General features: G+C 45.7%; 1 protein-coding gene across 1 annotated transcript in view; it reads right to left on the bottom strand.

The window, feature by feature from the left end:
- Positions 1 to 19,599, bottom strand: part of LOC139614948 (titin-like) — a 192,916-nt gene that overhangs the window by 2,607 nt on the left and 170,710 nt on the right. The window contains exons 199-224 of the mRNA XM_071472645.1: positions 19,303 to 19,596; positions 18,780 to 19,064; positions 18,373 to 18,672; positions 16,182 to 18,248; positions 15,699 to 16,001; positions 15,290 to 15,595; positions 14,763 to 15,053; positions 14,364 to 14,663; positions 13,841 to 14,146; positions 13,410 to 13,712; positions 12,885 to 13,166; positions 12,091 to 12,684; positions 11,554 to 11,841; positions 11,088 to 11,387; positions 10,675 to 10,977; positions 10,195 to 10,497; positions 9,502 to 10,086; positions 9,106 to 9,408; positions 8,589 to 8,888; positions 7,902 to 8,477; positions 7,438 to 7,743; positions 6,638 to 7,243; positions 1,431 to 6,502; positions 1,152 to 1,308; positions 559 to 1,046; positions 269 to 422 (exon numbers count right to left, since the gene is read on the bottom strand). Of these exons, the coding sequence (XP_071328746.1) occupies positions 269 to 422; positions 559 to 1,046; positions 1,152 to 1,308; positions 1,431 to 6,502; positions 6,638 to 7,243; positions 7,438 to 7,743; positions 7,902 to 8,477; positions 8,589 to 8,888; positions 9,106 to 9,408; positions 9,502 to 10,086; positions 10,195 to 10,497; positions 10,675 to 10,977; positions 11,088 to 11,387; positions 11,554 to 11,841; positions 12,091 to 12,684; positions 12,885 to 13,166; positions 13,410 to 13,712; positions 13,841 to 14,146; positions 14,364 to 14,663; positions 14,763 to 15,053; positions 15,290 to 15,595; positions 15,699 to 16,001; positions 16,182 to 18,248; positions 18,373 to 18,672; positions 18,780 to 19,064; positions 19,303 to 19,596 (15,372 nt within the window). The remainder of the gene's footprint in view (positions 1 to 268; positions 423 to 558; positions 1,047 to 1,151; positions 1,309 to 1,430; positions 6,503 to 6,637; positions 7,244 to 7,437; positions 7,744 to 7,901; positions 8,478 to 8,588; positions 8,889 to 9,105; positions 9,409 to 9,501; positions 10,087 to 10,194; positions 10,498 to 10,674; positions 10,978 to 11,087; positions 11,388 to 11,553; positions 11,842 to 12,090; positions 12,685 to 12,884; positions 13,167 to 13,409; positions 13,713 to 13,840; positions 14,147 to 14,363; positions 14,664 to 14,762; positions 15,054 to 15,289; positions 15,596 to 15,698; positions 16,002 to 16,181; positions 18,249 to 18,372; positions 18,673 to 18,779; positions 19,065 to 19,302; positions 19,597 to 19,599) is intronic.

The raw sequence follows: 19,599 nt of genomic DNA, 5'->3' as shown, positions 1-19,599 counted from the left end.
ATGCAAATGACAAGCACATGGCTCATATCACAATGTCCACAAGCACAGTATACTGTATGCAACTGTGTATACAGTGTTGTCACAGAGTGTAAGCTGGGGTGCTAAAGATCCCCTAGGATTTGAATGTTGAATTAGATTCAAGATGTTTGCTTTGGTACAATTTGGTGCAATCCAAGTCTCAAGTCTCAAATTTCAGTATCCAAGCAAAATAAACACGCTGAGACACAGTGTGTTTAATTGTGTTAGTTGAAATGCAGTGGAAACTTACTGAAGACGTTGAGGGACGTTGTTGCAGAGCACTGTCCAAACTGATTTTTGGCTTTTATCGTGTATTTCCCACTGTCTGCAACTGTGGCTTCACATACCTCCAGAGTGTACACATTTTTGGAGCGGCTCAGTCTAATGTTTGATGTGATAGATATCTGCAAAGAGAGAGAGAATGTTGTGTTACATCAGCTGCACAGGTTTTGATTGTGTAATTCACCCTAAAACAGACAACTGCAGCTAACACTTTGTCTTGATTACAAAACAAATAACTTTCTAGAGAAAACTACTCACAGTCATGTTGTCTTTCAGCCACTCCACTTCAGGTGAAGGCTCTCCTGCAATTTCACAAATTAATTTGACATTTTGTCCCTCGTTCACATTTTGGGACCTGGGCTGCACCACAAAGTGGGGTGCATCTGAGCGCTTGGCTGTAACCACAGTATCAAACTGACACCGGACCAGGCCTTGCTGTGTTTGAGCCTGACATGTGATGATCCCTTGCTCACTCTGGCTGACCGATCTGATGGTCAGGGTCTGGTCATTTCCAGACACTCCATATCTGTATTGCTCTGAGTTGGCCAGTTCAACCCCATTCAGGATCCACCTAATGTCAGAGCCCCCAGGGATGTTGGCCCTCAGAGTCAGAGACTGGCCCTCTGTGAAGGACATTTGGCTGTGGGAGGACTTGACCTCCCTCATAGAGGACAGGACCTCATGGGCCATTTCCTTTTTAACAACTCCCTTGGAGATTTCAGCTTTTGTTTTGGAGCTTTTTGAGCCTAAAACAGAAATAAATTGGAGAGTTTAAGATGAGATACAGTTTGAACGTTTGTTGCTGCAGGTCAATGGAGGACAATTGTTTGCACAAGCAGATGTTATCTTACCTTGTACAGTGACTGTGCAGGTTGTTGATACTACTCCAGCATTGTTAGCTACAGTGCACTTGTACTCCCCGCTATCAGAGACTTCTGTTTCATAGATCTCAAGGTAAGCTGAGCCATACTCCTCAAAGATTTCATACTTGCCACCCTGAGACAGAACCTGTCAATCATTAAAATATTTTTCAGTCACAATGCAATGAGGATATGTCACTTTTTATGTCTTATTTTATCTATAAATAATTGGAAATTAACAGTGGAATAGGTAATGTATTAGAATGTTACCTTTCCGTTCTTCAACCATGAGATTGCAGGTTTGGGCTCTCCTGTCACCTTCACTGACAGTTTGACAATAGAGTCAGAAGTTGCAGTGACATCACTCAGACCAACAGAGAAGGTTGGTCTCTTTTCAAGAGTTGGTGACATAACTCTCTTTGGTGTCTTGATTGGAGAAGTCACTCGTTCCTTCTCAGATGGAGTTGGGGACTTTGGAGTAGGGGATTTTGGTGAGGCTGGACTCTTCACTCTCTGAGGTGATTTTATTGGCTCAGGAGACTTGACTCTCTGAGGAGACTTGACTGGTTCAGGGGATTTGGCAAGAGGAGACTTTGCCTCTGGAGAGGTGATTCTGGGAGGGGCAACTACTTTGTCCTTGGACTCAGATTTACGGATTGTAAGAGTGAAATGGGCCTCTTGTTTGCCTCCAGCATTTTCCACCTGCAGAGTGTAGCTGCCTTCATCCGACATCTCAACAGCAGAGATCTCAAAGGAGGAGTTGTATTGAGTGGAGACAATGTGGTGACGGGCTGTGGAACCAACAACTGCTCCTTCATGCATCCAGGTGATATAAGGTGCAGGTTCACCAGCCACATCACACTCAAATCTGGCAAGGTCTCCCTCCTCTACAGTCAGAGACTGTGGTTTGGTCAGGATCTTGGCAGGAACACTAGGCTTCTCCCTTGGCTTCTCAACAACAGTGGCGGTCTCTTCCAAAGTTTCTGTCACAGTTTCCTTCACTGTTGTTTTAGAGGAGGAGACGTGATACACCTCTGTTCTGGTCATTTCTGGTAGGTGGGAGGATGGAGGCTCCTCATCTTTGCGGAGTGAAGAGAAGGCAGCATATTCTGCTCCTGCTACATCTAATGTGGCATAGTCAGAGGTCTCTCCTTTGGTGTTCTTGCAGACAACACGGTAAGTGCCAGCATCTTCAGTCACACAGTTTATGATCTGGAGGGTCAGAACTCCACTGATATTGGTCATGTGGTATTTGCTGCTCTGATGAATCTCTTTTCCATTGTGGAACCACTTGACTTCTGGCTCTGGTTTGGCCTGGACATTTAGGGTGAACCTTGTGTTGGAGCCATAGGGTACACGATGGGATCGCATCCTGATGGTAATACGTGGGGCATGGTCAAGGCTGAAAGGAGCCTGTGTCACCACCTCAACCTTCCTTTCAACTGATCTTCTCTCTGATCTCAAAGCCTGTTTCCTCTCCTCATATCTAGAGGCAAAGTCAACTCTAGGAAGGACTATATCTGTCTTCACAGCCTTTCCTGGGGTAGGAGATCTTCTCCTTTCAGGTTCAGCCATTGGGAGCTTCTTAATTGGTTTAGGAATATATTCTGAGGTAAAGGCTGTCAGGTGCTCGGATTCAATGCCCTCAGAGACTGTTGCAACAGTGACAGTTGTTTCCTTTTTTGAGGTTTGCGTCTTCTCCTCAAACTCCATGCGTTTGAGTTCACTCTTGTAAGAGGAGATTCTCTGAGCAGTTGTGTGTGGGCGCAGCAGCTCCTGATCTTCTCTCTCTTCATAAACCCTCTGCTTCTGTCTTGGAGGTTTGTATGTGGCTTTGTCGTGACGCTGGCGGAGCTCAACAAAACTTGGGCCAGCCTCATATTTAGATGGAATTCGGTAGGAGTCATATCTGTGGACCTCCTCTCCCTCTTCATCTTCACTGTAGAGTCTTCTAGGAGATGAAGGACGCAGGGCAGACAGCTCAAAGCGAACTGGGCTGAGGCTAGGTGGAGAAGCAGAGTAGCCAAGCTCCAGCTCTTCCTCCAGACGAAGCCTCTCCTCCTCAGTTCTCTTCATGGACAGATATTCATTCACAGGCAGCAGCAGTTCCTCGTCTGACAGGTCACCCAGGGACCTCCTCCTGATTCTGCGGTAAGCCTCCATCTCAGGGGAAGGAGTGCGGTGCCTTGCAGGCCTCACAGTCTCCAAGTCATCCTGAGTCATGGCTGAGATGCGCCACTTGGGCTTATACTGGTCCTTGATCCTGATTGGCACCTCGTAGAACTGCTCCCATCTGGAGAGGCGAATACGCTTCATCCTCTTCTGCTTGATTTTCTCCATAGGCTCAGGGAACTCATACTGATCCCGCAGCTTCTTGTACCATTTCATGTCAGAGAGTGGCTTGAAGTGTTTAATTTCCACATCCTCCTCAAGAACAGCTGGGTTAATGACACGAGGAGTGGGAACGACATAGGGCATACGCAACCTCTTCTCATCTGCACGCTTTTTCCTCTCCTCCTGTTCTTTCTGTATCTCAGCCTCAGTCTTCTCACACTTTTTAGTTGTTACAGCAGGTTTGAACATGGTGGCTGCCTCCCTTACAGCTTGTACTGCTGCAGGTGGTAGAGGAGTAACAATGGTGCCAGCCAAAATCTGAGACAGCCTCACCTTTTTGTCTAATTCCTCCTTTCCAGATACCCTTTCCTTCTCCTTTTCACTGGTCTCATAATCCTTCTTTACATGAGTGACACGCTCTACTTTGAGTGTGGCCTGACAACTGGCAGATCCAGCAGAGTTGGTAGCAGTGACTCTGTATACGCCAGAGTCCTCAGGAAGAGTGTCTCTCAGATGAAGGATGAAGTAATCCAGACCCTCATGGACAACCTCAATAGATGGTCCAAAGGCTAGAGGTGTGCCATCCTTCTCCCATTTCAGTGTGGGATGGCCTGATACTCTTATCTCAAAGCGCACGTTCTGGCCCTCCCTGCACTCTACATTTGCTAGCAGGCGTTTGAACATGGGCCTCAGGGTGAGGTCTGCTGGTTTAGGTCGGGGAACAACAGTGAGACGAGCCTTGCAGCTGTCATCACCGTACCTGTTACGGGCCACGACACTGTATTCAGCATCATCTTCATTGTTGAGGTCATGGATAATCAGCTGGTACAGACCCTTGTCACTTATGAAAGTATATTTCCTGTCATCATGTCCAGGGATAAGTTTCTGTCCTGATTTGTGCCAGATGACACGAGGCTCAGGGTGAACAGTAATGGTGACGCCAAAGCGCACATCCTCACCAATGTAGGCTGTACGGTTGACCAGAGGAAGGGTGAACTCTGGTGGTTTCTGAAGCATTCTGGCAGTGTCAACTCTGCGCTTTGTTCTCTTGACCACACGAGTGGTGAAGAAGTCGCGGTAAGATCTAACACCACTGATAAACAGCTCTGCATAGGCACTGTCCTCACCATACTCATTTACAACCTTGCATCTGTAAGTGCCATCATCTGCTCTTGTGACCTTGTTGATGGTGATTACAGCCAGGCCATCCTCATATTCAATTTCATATTTGTCACCAGCTTCAAGCTGCCTGACACCACAGTACCATGTCACTTCAGTAGTGCTATCATAGTTGTCAATGTTGCAGATGAATTTAACATTATCTCCCTCATTCACCACAGCATGGGAAATCTGGCCTGCAAGAGGACCATGTTCAAATGGAGCTATCTTCACCTTGGCAACAAAGACGCCACGCTGGGACCTAATGGAGCCACCGCTGGCCACACGGGCTGCAGAGATAACAGTGCTCCACTCTTTCCTTACGAATGTCTGGTAGTATCTTTTATGCCTGCCGGTTGGGATTGCTCTCCTGCTAATCTCCTCCAAAGGCTTGGTGAGCCAAGGATGCGCCACGGCCTCAGCAGCAGCCATACGATGTTTGCGTTCCTTTGTCATTAGGCGGTCTGTAAAGTCTAATGCTTCAACACTGACCTGCATGAAGGACTCATCATCATAGCTGTAGGCTGCATTGGAGATGTTGTCAATCATCTGTTGGTTGGTTTCAGCTGTGAATGGATTAAGTCCACTGAGGAGTACATAAGCAAGGACTCCAACCGACCACATGTCAGTGACAGTGCTGACCATATCACACTGGTGGATCTCAGGGGCAGCATACTCTGCAGTGATATACTGAATCTTGATTTGGTCTCCAGGAGTCAGGTGTCTGGACTGGCCCAACTCAATAATCTTCACATTAGAGCTGGTTCTGGTTGTATACACAATGTTCTCTGGTCTAATATCAAAGTGTCCATAGCTCTGAGCATGCAGGAACTCAAGAGCTGAGCAGATCTGTCTGATGTAGTTAACAATCTCACACTCATTAAGCTCAAACTCAGTTGTGCTGAGGCGCTCAAAGATGTCACCACCAGAGATGAAGTCATAGATCATCACCAGCTCCTCAGGACTGTCAAAAGACTCATGGAGGAGAAGGAAGTTATTGTGTTTGGCCAGGTTCAGTGTTGCAATTTCCTTCTTGACTACTGCTTGATCAGCACCTCTCACTTTGACAAATTTAGCCATGTATGTCTTCTCAGAGCTGATGTCAACACAGCGATGGACAATGCCAAATTGACCTCTGCCCAGTTCCTCAGCAATGGCATATTTGTTGTGCAGATTCTTGGCATCAGAGTTTTGAGCCTTGCCCTTGGGGACATGTCCAGTATCATCAACCTCCCTGTCATAGAGCAGAACTCTGGATTTGTCCTCCTTTGTCATGACAGGTCCACTTGTCTCGGATGGAGCACTCTGTCCAAACTTGTTCTCAGCAATAACTCTGAACTGATAGCTGGTTCCTCCAAACAGATTGATTACAGTGTAGTGGGTGTCACGGGACTGGGCAACACGCTCCCACCTCTCAGCAGTGGTAGGGCACTTCTCAATGATGTAGCTAATGACCTTGCTGCCGCCATCATTTGCTGGGGCCACCCAGTTCAGTGTGACTGAGTCTCTGGAGACATCACTGGCTTTGATACCACGTGGGGGATCAGGCACATCAGCCACATCCAGCTCAACTGTCTGTTGGTCAATGCCAAATCTGTTCTTGGCACAAACAATGTAGAAACCAGCGTCCTTCTTCTCCACTCCATTGGGGAATACCAAAGAAGTAAATGACCTGGTGACAATGACCTGGTAGTGGCCATTGCTGTCAATGAGATCTTGTCCCTTCTGCCACGTAATGACAGGATCTGGTTTTCCACTGAAAGGAATCTTGATATTGACCACCTCTCCTCGCAGGGCAGGGATGGCTTCCTTGTCCTTCAGGTTCTTCGGCAAGTGTATCTTTGCAGGGACTAAAAATGAAAGAAAGTACTTAAGTGAAATATCACATTTTATTTGAATTTTAAAAATAGTTTAATATGCTTATGTTTGTTTTGCACAAGTCAGTTTTTATGATAGTTGGAGAAATCAGGTATCTGTAAACTTACTTTCTACATCCAGAGAGACTGTAGCACAGATGGATCCTCCCTGGTTAGTGGCTCTGATCTGGTACACAGTGGAATCTTCATCATCAGCCTCTGTGATGACCAACTGGTGGTAACCTCCCTTGAACTCCTGGATCTTAATCTTCTTTCCATCAGAATGGATCTCCTTTCCTCGTCTGAACCATTTAATCACAGGTTTGGGCTGTCCTGTGATCTTGCAGACAAGGGTAGCATTGCTTTTGTACTTGACGCTCATGTTCCTCAGCTCCTCCTTAAAAGCAGGAGCACGGATCTCTATGGCTGTGGCTGGAACAATGGGAGTGGTCTCCTCGCTGTAGTCACTCTGTCCTCCAAGGTTCTCGCACTTGACACGGAAGATGTACTCGATGCCCTCAGTCAGACGCTTGACAGAGAACACTGTCTGTTTGATCTCATCCGTGGTCACTGGAGTCCATTCGGTCCATTCTTTTTTGTCCTTCTTGTGCTTCTTCTCAAGGCAATAGCTCTTGATCTTGGAGCCACCATCGCTGAGTGGAGGCTTCCAGGAAACAACGCAGGAATCCTTGGTGATTCCAGACACAACTGGTGACAGAGGTGGTGATGGTTTCTCTGTAGACAGGAATATGTAAATCAGAAGCCATTGTCAGTACTTTTGCACAGGGTACCTGGTTATCCCTTTATCTATTCTATTCTATTCTATTTACAAGCAATGTGATATGATGTGTTACAGTTCTATGCTTACATTCCAAGACATGCATATATGAAGTACTTAGAAACATAAATTGATATTGGATTAAACTTACCCAGTTGGCTCTTGATAAGAATAGGTGAAGTGATCTCCAATCCCTCACTGTTGCCATAGTGATTCTGGGCGTACACACGGAAGAAGTATCCAGCACTGTCGATGAGGTTAGGCACACGGCAAGATGTTCCATTAATGGATGATGAGACCAGTTCCCATTCTGTGCCTTCCTTGTCTTCACGCTTCTCAACGATGTAGTTGGTGATCATGCAGCCCCCGTCATCTTTGGGAGGCTTCCAGCTAATGATGACAGAGTTCTTCAGGAGGGCGTCCAGGACAATGGGACCCTGAGGTAGGTCAGGTTTGTCTGGAAAAAGTTGTCAATGTTGCAGTAAAATGTTAATAGTGATGATGATGAAAAATATATTAGATTATTTAATTATGAATCTGATAATATCACTATTATAAATGCATGCGTTGGTGCTCTCACTGAAATAATTTCTACAACATTTTACATGAGCATACCATAGATTTCAACATTGAATGCAGTGTCAGCCCTGCCAAAGTGGTTGTGTAGTCTGATCCTGTATTTTCCTCCATGGACTCTGCGCTGCACATTCTTAATGACCAGGTGTGTGTAATGCTCAGTGGTCTCAATGGTGACATCTTCTGTATTTTCCAGGGTCTTTGCCCCATGTAGCCACATGATCTTTGGCTCAGGACGGCCAATGTAGACGGCATGTATGCGTAAAGTGGTTCCCAGGCCAGCATAGTAGGTTTCCTTCAATGGGTAGTCTGGGTGGAAGGATGGAGCAGCCTCCAACACCAGGATGCCTGTGGTCTCGGCATCTCCGGCATCGTTGATGGCCTTGCAGGTGTACTCTCCCTCATCTTCCTGCTGGTCAGTCATGATGGACAGGGAGTGGTTGCGACCGTCAGAGCTCATCTCATACTTGCGAGACTCAACAATCTCCTTGCCTGCATGATACCACTTGATTTCAGGAACAGGTCTGCCAATAATCTGGCACTTCATGACAGCAGGCTGGCCGAGCTTGGCAGTTACTTCATCCATTTCCTTTCTCAGGCTTGGTTTAGTTTCAACTATTATACAAAACAAAAAGGTAGTTATTTATTTTGTAAAGTCTCTCTAGAAAAGCAAGTCGGGTAAATGGCTACAAATAATTTTCACACTGTATAATTCAGTATACTCACCACTCAGTTTGGTCTTGATGCATGTGGTAGTCCTACGAGGTCTGCTCATTCCTGTCTCATTTTCAGCAAACACTCTGAACTCATACTCTGTGGCCTCGGCCAGTCCGGGCATGGTGAACTCCTTTTCTTTCAGCCTCTGCTTGTTGCATTTCTTCCATGTGCTCTCAATTGATTTCCTGTACTCCACCCAATAGCCCAGGACCTCCTTTCCACCGTCGCACTCTGGAGCTTGCCAGCGGATGGTGATGAAGTTATTTGTTACGTTCACAGTGTCGATCTCACCTGGTTGGCTTGGCTTGTCTGGAAGAAAAGAAACAAAAACAAGTTAGTTAAATGAACAGCTGCTTTTGTGTCTTATGGACACCAACAATAACCACCAAATCTTTTTCACATGGGTCTACTGTGAAATATTACTGACATCTGATTGTCCCATGGCTATTAAAATCCCATCAACTATAGTAATTACAGTGCTATTGATTATCAGTAATTACATTTTATTATAGGAGAACGGACTCACCGAATGGATCCTTGCACATGACTAGGTCAGACATAGGACCAGCCTCACTCTCACCAATGTCATTGACAGCAACAATGCGGAACTGGTAATCTGTGTCAGGGGTGAGTCCAGGCAGAGTAAACATGGTAGAGGTGATCTTGGTCTGGTAGCGAGACCAAGTCTCAGTGGACACTACCTTGTATTCAACAAAGTAGCCAGAAATGGCAGAACCACCATCATCCTTTGGTCTGGACCAGGCCAATGCCACAGAGCTCTTGGTGACATCCATGATCTCTGGTGGGGTGCTTGAAGGTTCAGGTGGACCTGGTTTTAAAAACACAGATGATTTTTTTGAGTTATCACAGAAAGAAACTTTGAAGTAAAAGAAACTTAAGAGTGAAGAATTGGATTACTTACAAAGAGGAGTCTTGGGCACCAGTGGCTGCTCTGACTTTAGAGAGGCACTAATACCGAAGGAGTTTTCAGCTGTGACCTTGAAGTGGTACTCTGTTCCCTCCTTCAGGCCCTTAACAACCAGATGTGTGTCAGTCACTCTGGAGTCCACGGTGTACCAGGCATTTCTGGCTGCCTCACGTCTCTCCACAATGTAACCCAGGATCTCTGAGCCACCATCATCAGTGGGTGTCTTCCAGGACACCTTAACAGAGTTGGCCTGGATCTCCTCAAAGACCATTGGTCCCTCTGGAGCATTTGGACGTCCAATGACCTTCACCTTGATTTGGGCCTTCTTCTTGCCAACCTTATTCTCCAGCAAGAGGTCATACACACCAGAATCACTCCTCTCAGCTCCCTTGATCACCAGCTCACTGGTGTCCTCGGTGGAGGCAATCATGGCCTTGGTGGAGACTGGACTGCTATCCTTCGACCACTTGCAGATTGGGTGAGGTTTACCCTTGATGGGTACAGACAGTCTAACCACTCCTCCCTGGCGGACAATGTACACATCTTTGTATTTCACCTCCAGGTCATAGTCAGGAGATTCTGGAGAAAGATGGTCATTACAAAAAGTCAGTTTTATTCTATATTAGTGTTAAACATACACAAATTATTTAAGTGCGAGTGTAGTTACTGTAATCACTGTGTCCTTACCAAGCATCTCAGTCACAGTGACAGTTCCAGGCACTTCAGCAGGCTCTCCAGAGCCACCAGCATTGCAGGCCATCACATGGAATTTGAACTCCTCTCCTTGTGGCATGTTGGTCAGTGTGTACTCGCAGATCAGAGATGGTGTGGTGTTGCACTTGATCCAAGCCATAGTGCCCACCTTCTGCATCTCAATCAGGTAACCGTCCACTCTTGCATCTCCCTCATCATCAGGGGGACTCCAAGCCAATGACACAGAGGACTTGGTGGTATCAGTGATCCTTGGGTTCTGAGGACAACCAGGTGGATCTAAGTAAGAAAGAAAAGCATGTCAATATTTCCAGCTTTAGAAGACAGGAGTCTGCACTTGCTCTTTCAAGACTTTAGCTGTCACCCACTGTAATTATGAATTCACAGTATTAACTTGAAACTTAAAACAACATACACATATATAAAACAAAGCTTTCCCTCAAATTTTTCTCCTACCGATGCGATCTGTTGCCACTGCTGGCTTGGAAGGCAGACTTGGTTTGCTCAGTCCTCTGGCATTGATGGCAGTGATTCTGTGTTCGTACTCCAGGCCCTCGATTAGCTCTGTTGACCTGTATCTGGTCATAGTGATGGGGTTCTTATTGGCACGCACCCATCTGTCAGACCTCACTTCTTTGCGCTCAATTATATATCCAGAAACTTCAAGGCCGCCATCTTCATCTGGTGGATTCCAGGCCACAGTCATGCCATCACGAGAAACATCAAAGATGGTTGGACGGCCAGGTGGTCCAGGCACATCTGTAAATGTGGGGAAATATGTTACATAATTCTGTCGTAGTCATGTTGTTCTGCCTGTATAGTAATATCTGCTGAATCTGTATTCTTAAGAAAAACACCAGAAGCCTTACTCTTCAAGCTCCTGCAGGTGACAATCTCAGACTGTAGGAACTCTCCGGTGCCATAGCGATTCACGGCAGCTACACGGAAGACATATTCATCTCCTTCAGTCAGGTTCACAAACTTGAAGGTTGGTCGGCTAACAGCGTCACTGACAGGCATCCAGCCAGGTCTGTGAGCATCACGCTGCTCCACTACATAGCCACTGATGGGAGCTCCACCGTCTCTTACTGGAGGATCCCAGCTGCAGGTGACGGATGTTGCATCAATCTCATCAAAGCTGATGGATCCACTTGGTTCATCAGGTTTAGCTAATAAAGGGGGATTAATGAAATAAATTATTACAGTCAATTTGATGGACTGAAAGGTAAATGTCATTGTCAATCTAGAGCTTAATTTACTTCACTGTAACTACTATTTATAAGCATCAACAATAAAATATGAAACAAAAACAACAAATGAGAGATGGTTTCTTACAGAGGATGATGACCTTGATGACCTCTGTGATGACACCAACGGCATTCTTCACCTCCAGGGTGTAGTCACCTGTGTCGTCAATGGTGGTGTCAGACACAGTCAGTTTGGAGAACTTGCCAGTGCTCTTAATCTTGACACGGTCTGTGATTTTTATCTTGTTGTCATGGAAGTACCAGGAGCAGACAGGAGGAGGCCTGCCAATGATGGGCAGGTCCAACTCCAGAGTCTTGCCAGCCAGGATATTGATAACCTTCTGAGGAATACTGGAGAAGTCCACCATGGGCATCACTGGAAAGGAAAAGAAGAGATACAAAAATAATGTAACCAGACACTTTACATCAACAGTTGGGAAATAGATTGTGAACTTAGCTAATGAAACTGATAGTTACTGCTAAGCTGAAAATCTTCAGCATGTTCTGTTTACGGATTCAAGAAAATCAACCTCGTTGTATTTTTAACTCTTTTCTCTTCCAAACCCTTTTGGTCAAAAATGCAGACAGAATGCATTTATTTCATGCTTTTGCCCAAGTCTGTTACCTCTCTGTTCCTGTACAGTGATGGCTGTAACAAGTTCTTTGGGCTCGCTGGCTCCTCTGCTGTTGATTGCTCTGATTCTGAACAAATACTGTTCCTTCTCATTCAGCTTCTCAATGGTGTGCTCAAAGTCTGTGAGCTTCAGTGTGGCCACCTTCATCCACTTGTCAGTGCCAAACTTGCAGGCCTCAATGACATAGCCTGTCAATCTGCTGCCACCATCATGCTCAGGCTTCTCCCACCCCAGGGTAACAGTGCTCTTGGTGACGTCGATCACCTCCAGTTTGTGTGGTGGCAAAGGCACCTCACAAACCAGGATCACATCAGGTGTCTCACAGGGCTCTCCAATTCCATAAATATTCTCAGGGAGGACCCGGAAGTAGTACAGCATGCCCTCCATCAGGCCTTCAATCTTGTAGGATGTCTTGCTGCACTTGGAGGTGACGGTCTTGTAGGCTCTCATTGAGGCCTCACGTCTCTCAATGATGTAGTTGTTGACAGGAGCACCGCCATCTACAGCTGGGGCTTCCCAAGATATGGTGGCTGAATCTTTGGTCAGCTCCTTCATCTTGATTGGTCCAGTTGGTCCAGGAGTATCTAACAATAAAAATTTATTGTAGTTAAAATATAAACTCTAGTTAATATATAAAATCATCATATAAAATCAATTCAATGGCATAATAAATGTTCTAGTAGAGTTAACTTTTAAACAGTATTTCCCTATGTAGATCTACTGGTATGTAATTTAGTGTGTGCTGGTGAAGTGTTATAATTCACAGCCATTTTCATCAACTTACCATAGACCTTGACCAGAATGTTGACTTCCTGTTTCCCTGCAGAGTTTTCGGCAACTAGCGTGTACTTGCCAGCATCGTAGCGGTGGACCTTATCAATGATGAGCGTGGTGGATGTGTTGGTGACCTCGATGAAGCCTCTGTTGTGGAGATCAACTCCTGGCTTGCTCCAGGTGATAGCAGGAGTAGGACGACCAGTGACATTGACAAATAGGCGGAGGGAGCCACCAGCACGTAGGCAGATAGTCTTCTTTAGGTCATCATGGAGCTCAAAGTCAGGAGTTTCTATGTGAGGTTGGGAGAATTAATATATAGCTTGTAATGTCATTGATACAAGAACTTAAATGCCATGAAATACTTGCAAATGAAATTTACTATACTATAAGAACAAATGAAACCTAATTTACATCTCAAGTGATTTTAATGTGTGAATGAAGAAGTTTGCATTTTTTGTATATCATGTTCTTGTCATGTGCTAAACTTAGTTGCAGTATTTGCATTCACTTCATATTTTACCAGACAACTTACCTATTCTTTCCACTGGCTCAGTCTCAGCACAGGGTTCACTGAAGTCTCCTGTACCATTGATGTTGATGCCAGCCACTCTGAAGCAGTACTTCTTGCCTGCAGAAAGTCCAGTCACCACATACTCTGTAGTACGCAACGTCTTTTCATGGGCCTTACTCCATTCCTCTGCTCCAGCTTCTTGCATCTCCAGGATGTAGCCGATCACATCAGCTCCTCCATCCTCCACGGGGCGGGACCAAGCCAAGCTGATGCTGTCAGCATGAGTGTCGCTTATACGGGGGATAGAAGGAGGAGCAGGGGTGCCTTAAGGGGAGATGCAGGAATTAAGATCAATAGATCTGTGATATTGTAAAAATGTTTACTCATTTGTTAATGTCATTAGTCAGTTGCATGTAATGTTAGCTATTTAGACTTGAGTAAACAGGACTTACATGTTGGCACTCTGCAAACAACATACAGAGAAACCTCGCTGGGTTCACTCTCTCCGGCCTTGTTGATGGCTGTCACTCTGAATTGGTAAATGTTGCCTTCGGTCAAACCAGACACCTTCAATGTGGTGTCCAGGTGTGCTCCATCCCTGTTCACCTTCACCCACCGGGCACTCTTTCTCTCACGCCTCTCCACCAGGTAGTGGGTCAACGGACTGCCACCATCACTCTCTGGCTTCAGCCACTCAATGGTGGCAAAGTCTTTTCCTGATGCCAAGATCTCTGGAGCACCAGGTGGAGTTGGTACAGCTGAAGGAAGACAAAATACAAGAGCAGTTGAGTGTTAGAGGTTATAAAGATTTAATTGACGAGTTTCATTTTCACAGTCAATTCAATACTTTGCGATGAATGACAGGTTTTAGTAAGATTTATCTGGCTTTCATTTAAAAGAGATTCTTAAGGAGCAGGGAATTATTATTATTATTATTATAGATTTTTGGGAAATAATGCTTTTTAAAGCACTTACTGAAAGTGTTTCTGGCAACCATGGGCTCTGACTGTAGGTGGACCCCAACTCCGTATTTGTTGACTCCCCGGACCCTGAACAGGTATTCTGTGTTCTTAAATAGCCCAGTGATGTTGCAGGTCAGCTCCTTGCACTCAGCATGCATGATGACCCAATTGAGCCTGTTGGTGTCGCGCCTCTCCACGATGTAGTGGGAGACCTCGTCGCCACCATCCTCAACAGGAGGCTTCCAGCTCAAGGTGCATGACTCTTCAGTGATTTTGCTGATCTCAATGCTGCCTTCACACACTCCAGGTGTGTCTGGAAGAAACACATGTATTTATGGTACACTGCTTTGGCTAACTGCATTGAATTAGAAATGCACTGAATGAAACTGGTGAAAAATAAAAAGCTTCTTACCTAGCACTTTGACATTGACCTCAGCAGTTTTGGTTCCGCTTACATTCCTGACTGTGAGGATGTACTTTCCAGTGTCATCTCTGTCACAGAATTTGATGATGGCCATTGCCCTAGTGGGGGTGTACTGCAGGTGGTACTTTTCGCACAACTCAAGCTCCCTCTTGCCCTTGGACCATGAAGCCTTGGGGTCAGGCCTGCCTCCTACTGCAGCATCCAGAACCAGATCAGAACCAGCTCTGACCATTACAGTTTCAGACAAAAGTTTACTGTCCAGCTGGGCTTTTGGAGGTTCTGTTGAGTGGATACAAAGTACATGGTTATAAAACAACTTCTTGAAAGTACAACACCCCTCTGTAATATATTCACATTCAATGAAATCTACAGGTTTACTTTGCTCAAACTGATGTAACAGAAAACATAAGACAGTTTGATCTTACTACTATTTTATTTAAGATGTGTTAAGGTCAGAAGTGTGAAAGTATGCTGTATTGATGGTATTGCATCCCAGTCACAGATGAAGTTCTTACCAAAGTCAGTCTTGCACTGCACAGACCCAGTTGACTCTGAGGGTATACTGAAGACCTGGTTGGCATTCTTGGCAATGACCCTGAACTCATAGGGCTCTCCTTCTCCCAGGGCAGTAACAGTGTAGAAATTGTCTGTCACATTTGTGTAGTTACACTTCAGCCAGCGGCCCTCACCAGTCAAAGTGTACGGCTTACGCTCAATGATGTAACCCACAATGGGACTGCCACCATCATTCAGTGGAGCTGACCATTTGAGGGAGACTGTGGTTCTTGTGACATTTGTGACTTCTGGTTTACTTGGTGGATCTACATAACAGATCAATTTTTTTAGTCAGAGACAGAGCAATGAAATATTAAGTAAGACACTGGATAGTGTGATACTAAGATACTAAGATATGTCAGAACTCACCAACAGGATTTTGAGCAACTGCTCCCTTGGAAGCCTCGCTGGCTTTGCTCAGACCGGCACTGTTCATGGCATAAACCCTGAACTGGTACTCCAGGCCTTCAACTAGAGCTTCCGCCTTATAGTAGCACTCAAAGCAAGGGATCTTATTCTCCCTCACCCACAGGATATTGTTCCTCTCCTTCTTCTCGATCCAGTAACCTGTCACCTTGCTTCCGCCATCATGGTAGGGCTCTTCCCATTTCAAGGTCATTGTGTTAGCAGTGACATTGAAGACTGAAGGCCTTGTTGGTGGGCCAGGAGGTGCTGTGATAAAAAAAATTAGATTTTTTATTGATAGTAGTCACATCAGTTACAGCCTGATTCAATAGAAAGCATGCATTTTTACTTTAATAGTCCAAAAAATAATTAAAACCAACAATTTCTTTTTATTCACATTACATTAAATTAATGAATAAGTCATAAAAGTTAAGGAGTAGTACTTACTGAAAGGATGCTCTGCAACAATTGTCTCAGACTCTGTGGACTTGCTGACACCAAATCTATTCTCAGCAGAGACCCTGAATGTGTACTGCATATATTTGGTCAGGTGACTGACGTGGAGAGATGTGCGCTTTACGCTAGAATTGATCAACTGCCAGGCTGTGGACCCAGACTCGCGCTTCTCCACAATGTAGTTGGTAATGTCAGTTCCACCGTCATCCTCTGGTGGTTGCCAGTTAACAATGCAGGACTCTGAGGTGATGGATGAGATTTCAATGGGCCCAGTTGGGGGACTAGGTCTACCTGTGACATTAACTTCAATAGTGAAGGTCTTGGTTCCTGCCGCATTTTCCAGAGTCAGGTAGTATTTACCACCATCTCCTCTCATGGCCTCCTTGACTGAGATGCTGGTTCGGTCCTTAGTTACTTTGATGGAGACTCTGTCTGAGCTCTTCAGTCTCATCTCCTCCAGCTTCCAAGTGACTTTAGGAGCAGGTCTACCACTGATTGGAACCTCAATGGTGAAGGTGCTGCCAGACCTGCATGTGATCAGTTGATTGGTGATTTCACTAAGGTCGGCAGCAGGTTCAATGTGAGGCTCTTTGACCAGCACAGGAGCCAGAGTTTCTCTAGGCTTGCTGTAGCCCGCTTCATTCCTAGCCTTCACACGGAAGTCATACTCATCACCCTTGTTGAGCTTTTCAACCACATAAGTGAGATTCTTGGTGTTGCCAACCACAACCCATTTGTCTGTACCCTTTGGCTTTGCCTCAATGACGTAACATTGGATGCGGCTGCCACCATCATGCTCAGGTTTCAGCCAGCCCAGTGACACAGAGTTGTCTGTGGTGTCCAGGATGTCCATTCTCTTTGGAGATGCTGGCTCTGCAGTGGCGATGACAGGCTCTGTCAACTCAAACGCTTCACCAATACCATGCTGGTTCTCAGCTGAAACTCTGAAGAAGTATGGCACTCCCTCAAGTAGGTCCTGGATCTTCAGGATGTGCTGTGTGCACTTGCCACCAGACTGCTGCCAAGTGCGGCGGCTAGCCTCACGTCTCTCAATGATATAGTGATGGATTCGGGCCCCACCGTCATTGAGAGGAGGCTTCCAGGTAAGTGTCACTGTGCCTCTGGATACCTCTTTGAAGGCAACAGCCTGTGGAGGTCCAGGAGTGTCCATCACCTTTACAGTGAATGTAATGGCCTTGCTGCCGCTGGCATTCTCCAGGTTAACAGTATATTTGCCTGTATCAGCTCTAGAGCAGTTTTCAATACTTAGAGAACTATAGCCATCTGTAGTTGTGATCTCTGACATAACACCCAGCTCTCCTTCCTCTTTCATCCAGGTGGCAGAGGGAATGGGTTTTCCTCTGTAGTGGATACCCAGACACACTGAACCTCCAGCTTTGACAATGTGTGTCTGCTTGAAGGTGGCATCAATATCCACCTGTGGTGGTGTTAGCCTGTCTATAGCTTGTGCAGGCTCTGGAGTCTCCTTTTCTTCGCCTCTACCTACATGATTGACACCTGCAATATGGAACTTGTACTCAGCGCCTGTCTCTAGACCAGTTACCACATAATTTGTTTCTGCCACCAGCTCCTCATTTACTCTCTTCCATTCTGTTTCTTCTCCCTTCACCATCTCAATAATGTACCCCAGGATCTCCATGCCTCCATCATCTGCGGGCTTGCTCCATTCCAGACTGATGGAGGTATTGGTGGAATCAGATACACAGACCACAGATGGAGCACAAGGGATATCCTTTGGCTCAGCAGCTTTGATAGGCATAGAAATGTTGCTAGGAGCTCCAACACCAGCATCATTGACAGCCATGACACGGAACTCATATTCCATGTCTTCTGTCAGGTGAAGCACCTTGTGAGCACATTCAACAATGGGCTTCTTGGTAATCACCTTGTAGAAGCGGACAGTCTTCTTTTCTCGTTTTTCCAAGATGTAGTATTGAATGGGGTTTCCTCCATCAGATGTTGGAGGAGCCCAGGAGAGGGTGATGCTCTCTCCTGTCACCTCAGTGGCGTCAGGAGTGCCTGGAGCATCAGGAGTAGCTGCGGGAAACAATTTTCATAGATAAGTGCAATGTTTGTATTGACCAAATTTAGATATGTTGGAAATCAAATCTCCCTTTTTTCTGAAATATTAAATAGAAAACCTTTAAATCTTTCCACTTACTGTATTGTAGCTGTGCAATGATCGGGCTAGATTCTAAAGGTCTGCCAACTCCAAATTTATTAACAGCAGACACCCTGAACTGGTACTCGTTGGTCTTAATGAGCTTGGTTGCATTGAAAGTGCAGTCTTTACATTCATCAGACACCAAGGCCCAGGAGATCTTGGCAGTCTCGCGCTTCTCAATTATGTAATGTGAAATCTCAGAGCAGCCGTCGTTCTCTGGTGGGCTCCAAGACAGGGTGCACTTGCCCTCTGAGATGTTACTGAAAGTGATGGGTCCCACTGGCTCCCCTGGTGTGTCTGCATCACGTATATGTATGAAATTGATGTTACAACATGAACAAATAAATATGATGGTGTAAACGATTGTACTGTAATATAAATAGAAAAATGCCTAAACTAAGTACCTTGGACTTGAACAAGGATGCTCTCCTTCTTGCTTCCAGATCCATTGGTAGCCTCCACAGTGTAGAGGCCACGGTGTGTACGGTCGGCGTCCCTGACAAACAAGGTGCTGGATCCAGCTACATTGATAATGTCCATCATCTTTTTGGTAACCTCCACACCATCCCTGTACCAGATGACCTTTGGAACTGGGCGTCCAGTGATGGTTACCTTCAGCCTGATGTTGTCTCCTGCCTTGACTGTCAAACCCTCGAAGTACTCTGGGCCAAACTCAATATTTGGAGTAGCTGGTTTTAAGAAACATGAGAGGTGTTAATTAAGAGTGTTTAGCATTACTGAGCTTTAACAATGTAATTTTAAGAAAGCTGAGCTGAGAAGTGTGGTTTGCGCTGCCTTTTACTTTTAGCCAAAGAGCAGTTATTAAAGGGCAACGAAAGCAATGTTCATTGATTACATTATTTACCTATCAGTTCTAAATTTTATTGTTATGACACCTTAGGCTCTTGCTGTCCTGTCATTACTCACCATTCTCACTTCTGACTACAATCAGGCCAGATGAGTTGGAAGGAGGACTCACAACGCCAATGGCATTTCTGGCGATGACTCTGAACTCATAGCGTTCATTTGTTGTCAACCCAGTGACAGTGTGCTGGCACTCATGTACGTCGGTCAAGTTGGCCTTGAACCAGCGACCATGTCCTTGGCGTTTCTCAATGGTGTAGCCAGTAATCTTGCTACCACCGTCACGTTTGGGTGCATCCCATTTCAGTGTCACTGAGTCACTAGTCACATCGGTGTAGTCTGGCTGGCCCGGAGGATCTG

Source organism: Trachinotus anak, unplaced genomic scaffold (assembly GCF_046630095.1).
Source record: "Trachinotus anak isolate AG129_WGS33_773 ecotype Australia unplaced genomic scaffold, CSIRO_AGI_Tana_v1 ptg000039l, whole genome shotgun sequence".
NCBI classification, from domain to species: Eukaryota; Metazoa; Chordata; class Actinopteri; order Carangiformes; family Carangidae; genus Trachinotus; species Trachinotus anak.
This window is presented reverse-complemented; position numbering and strand designations above follow the sequence as displayed.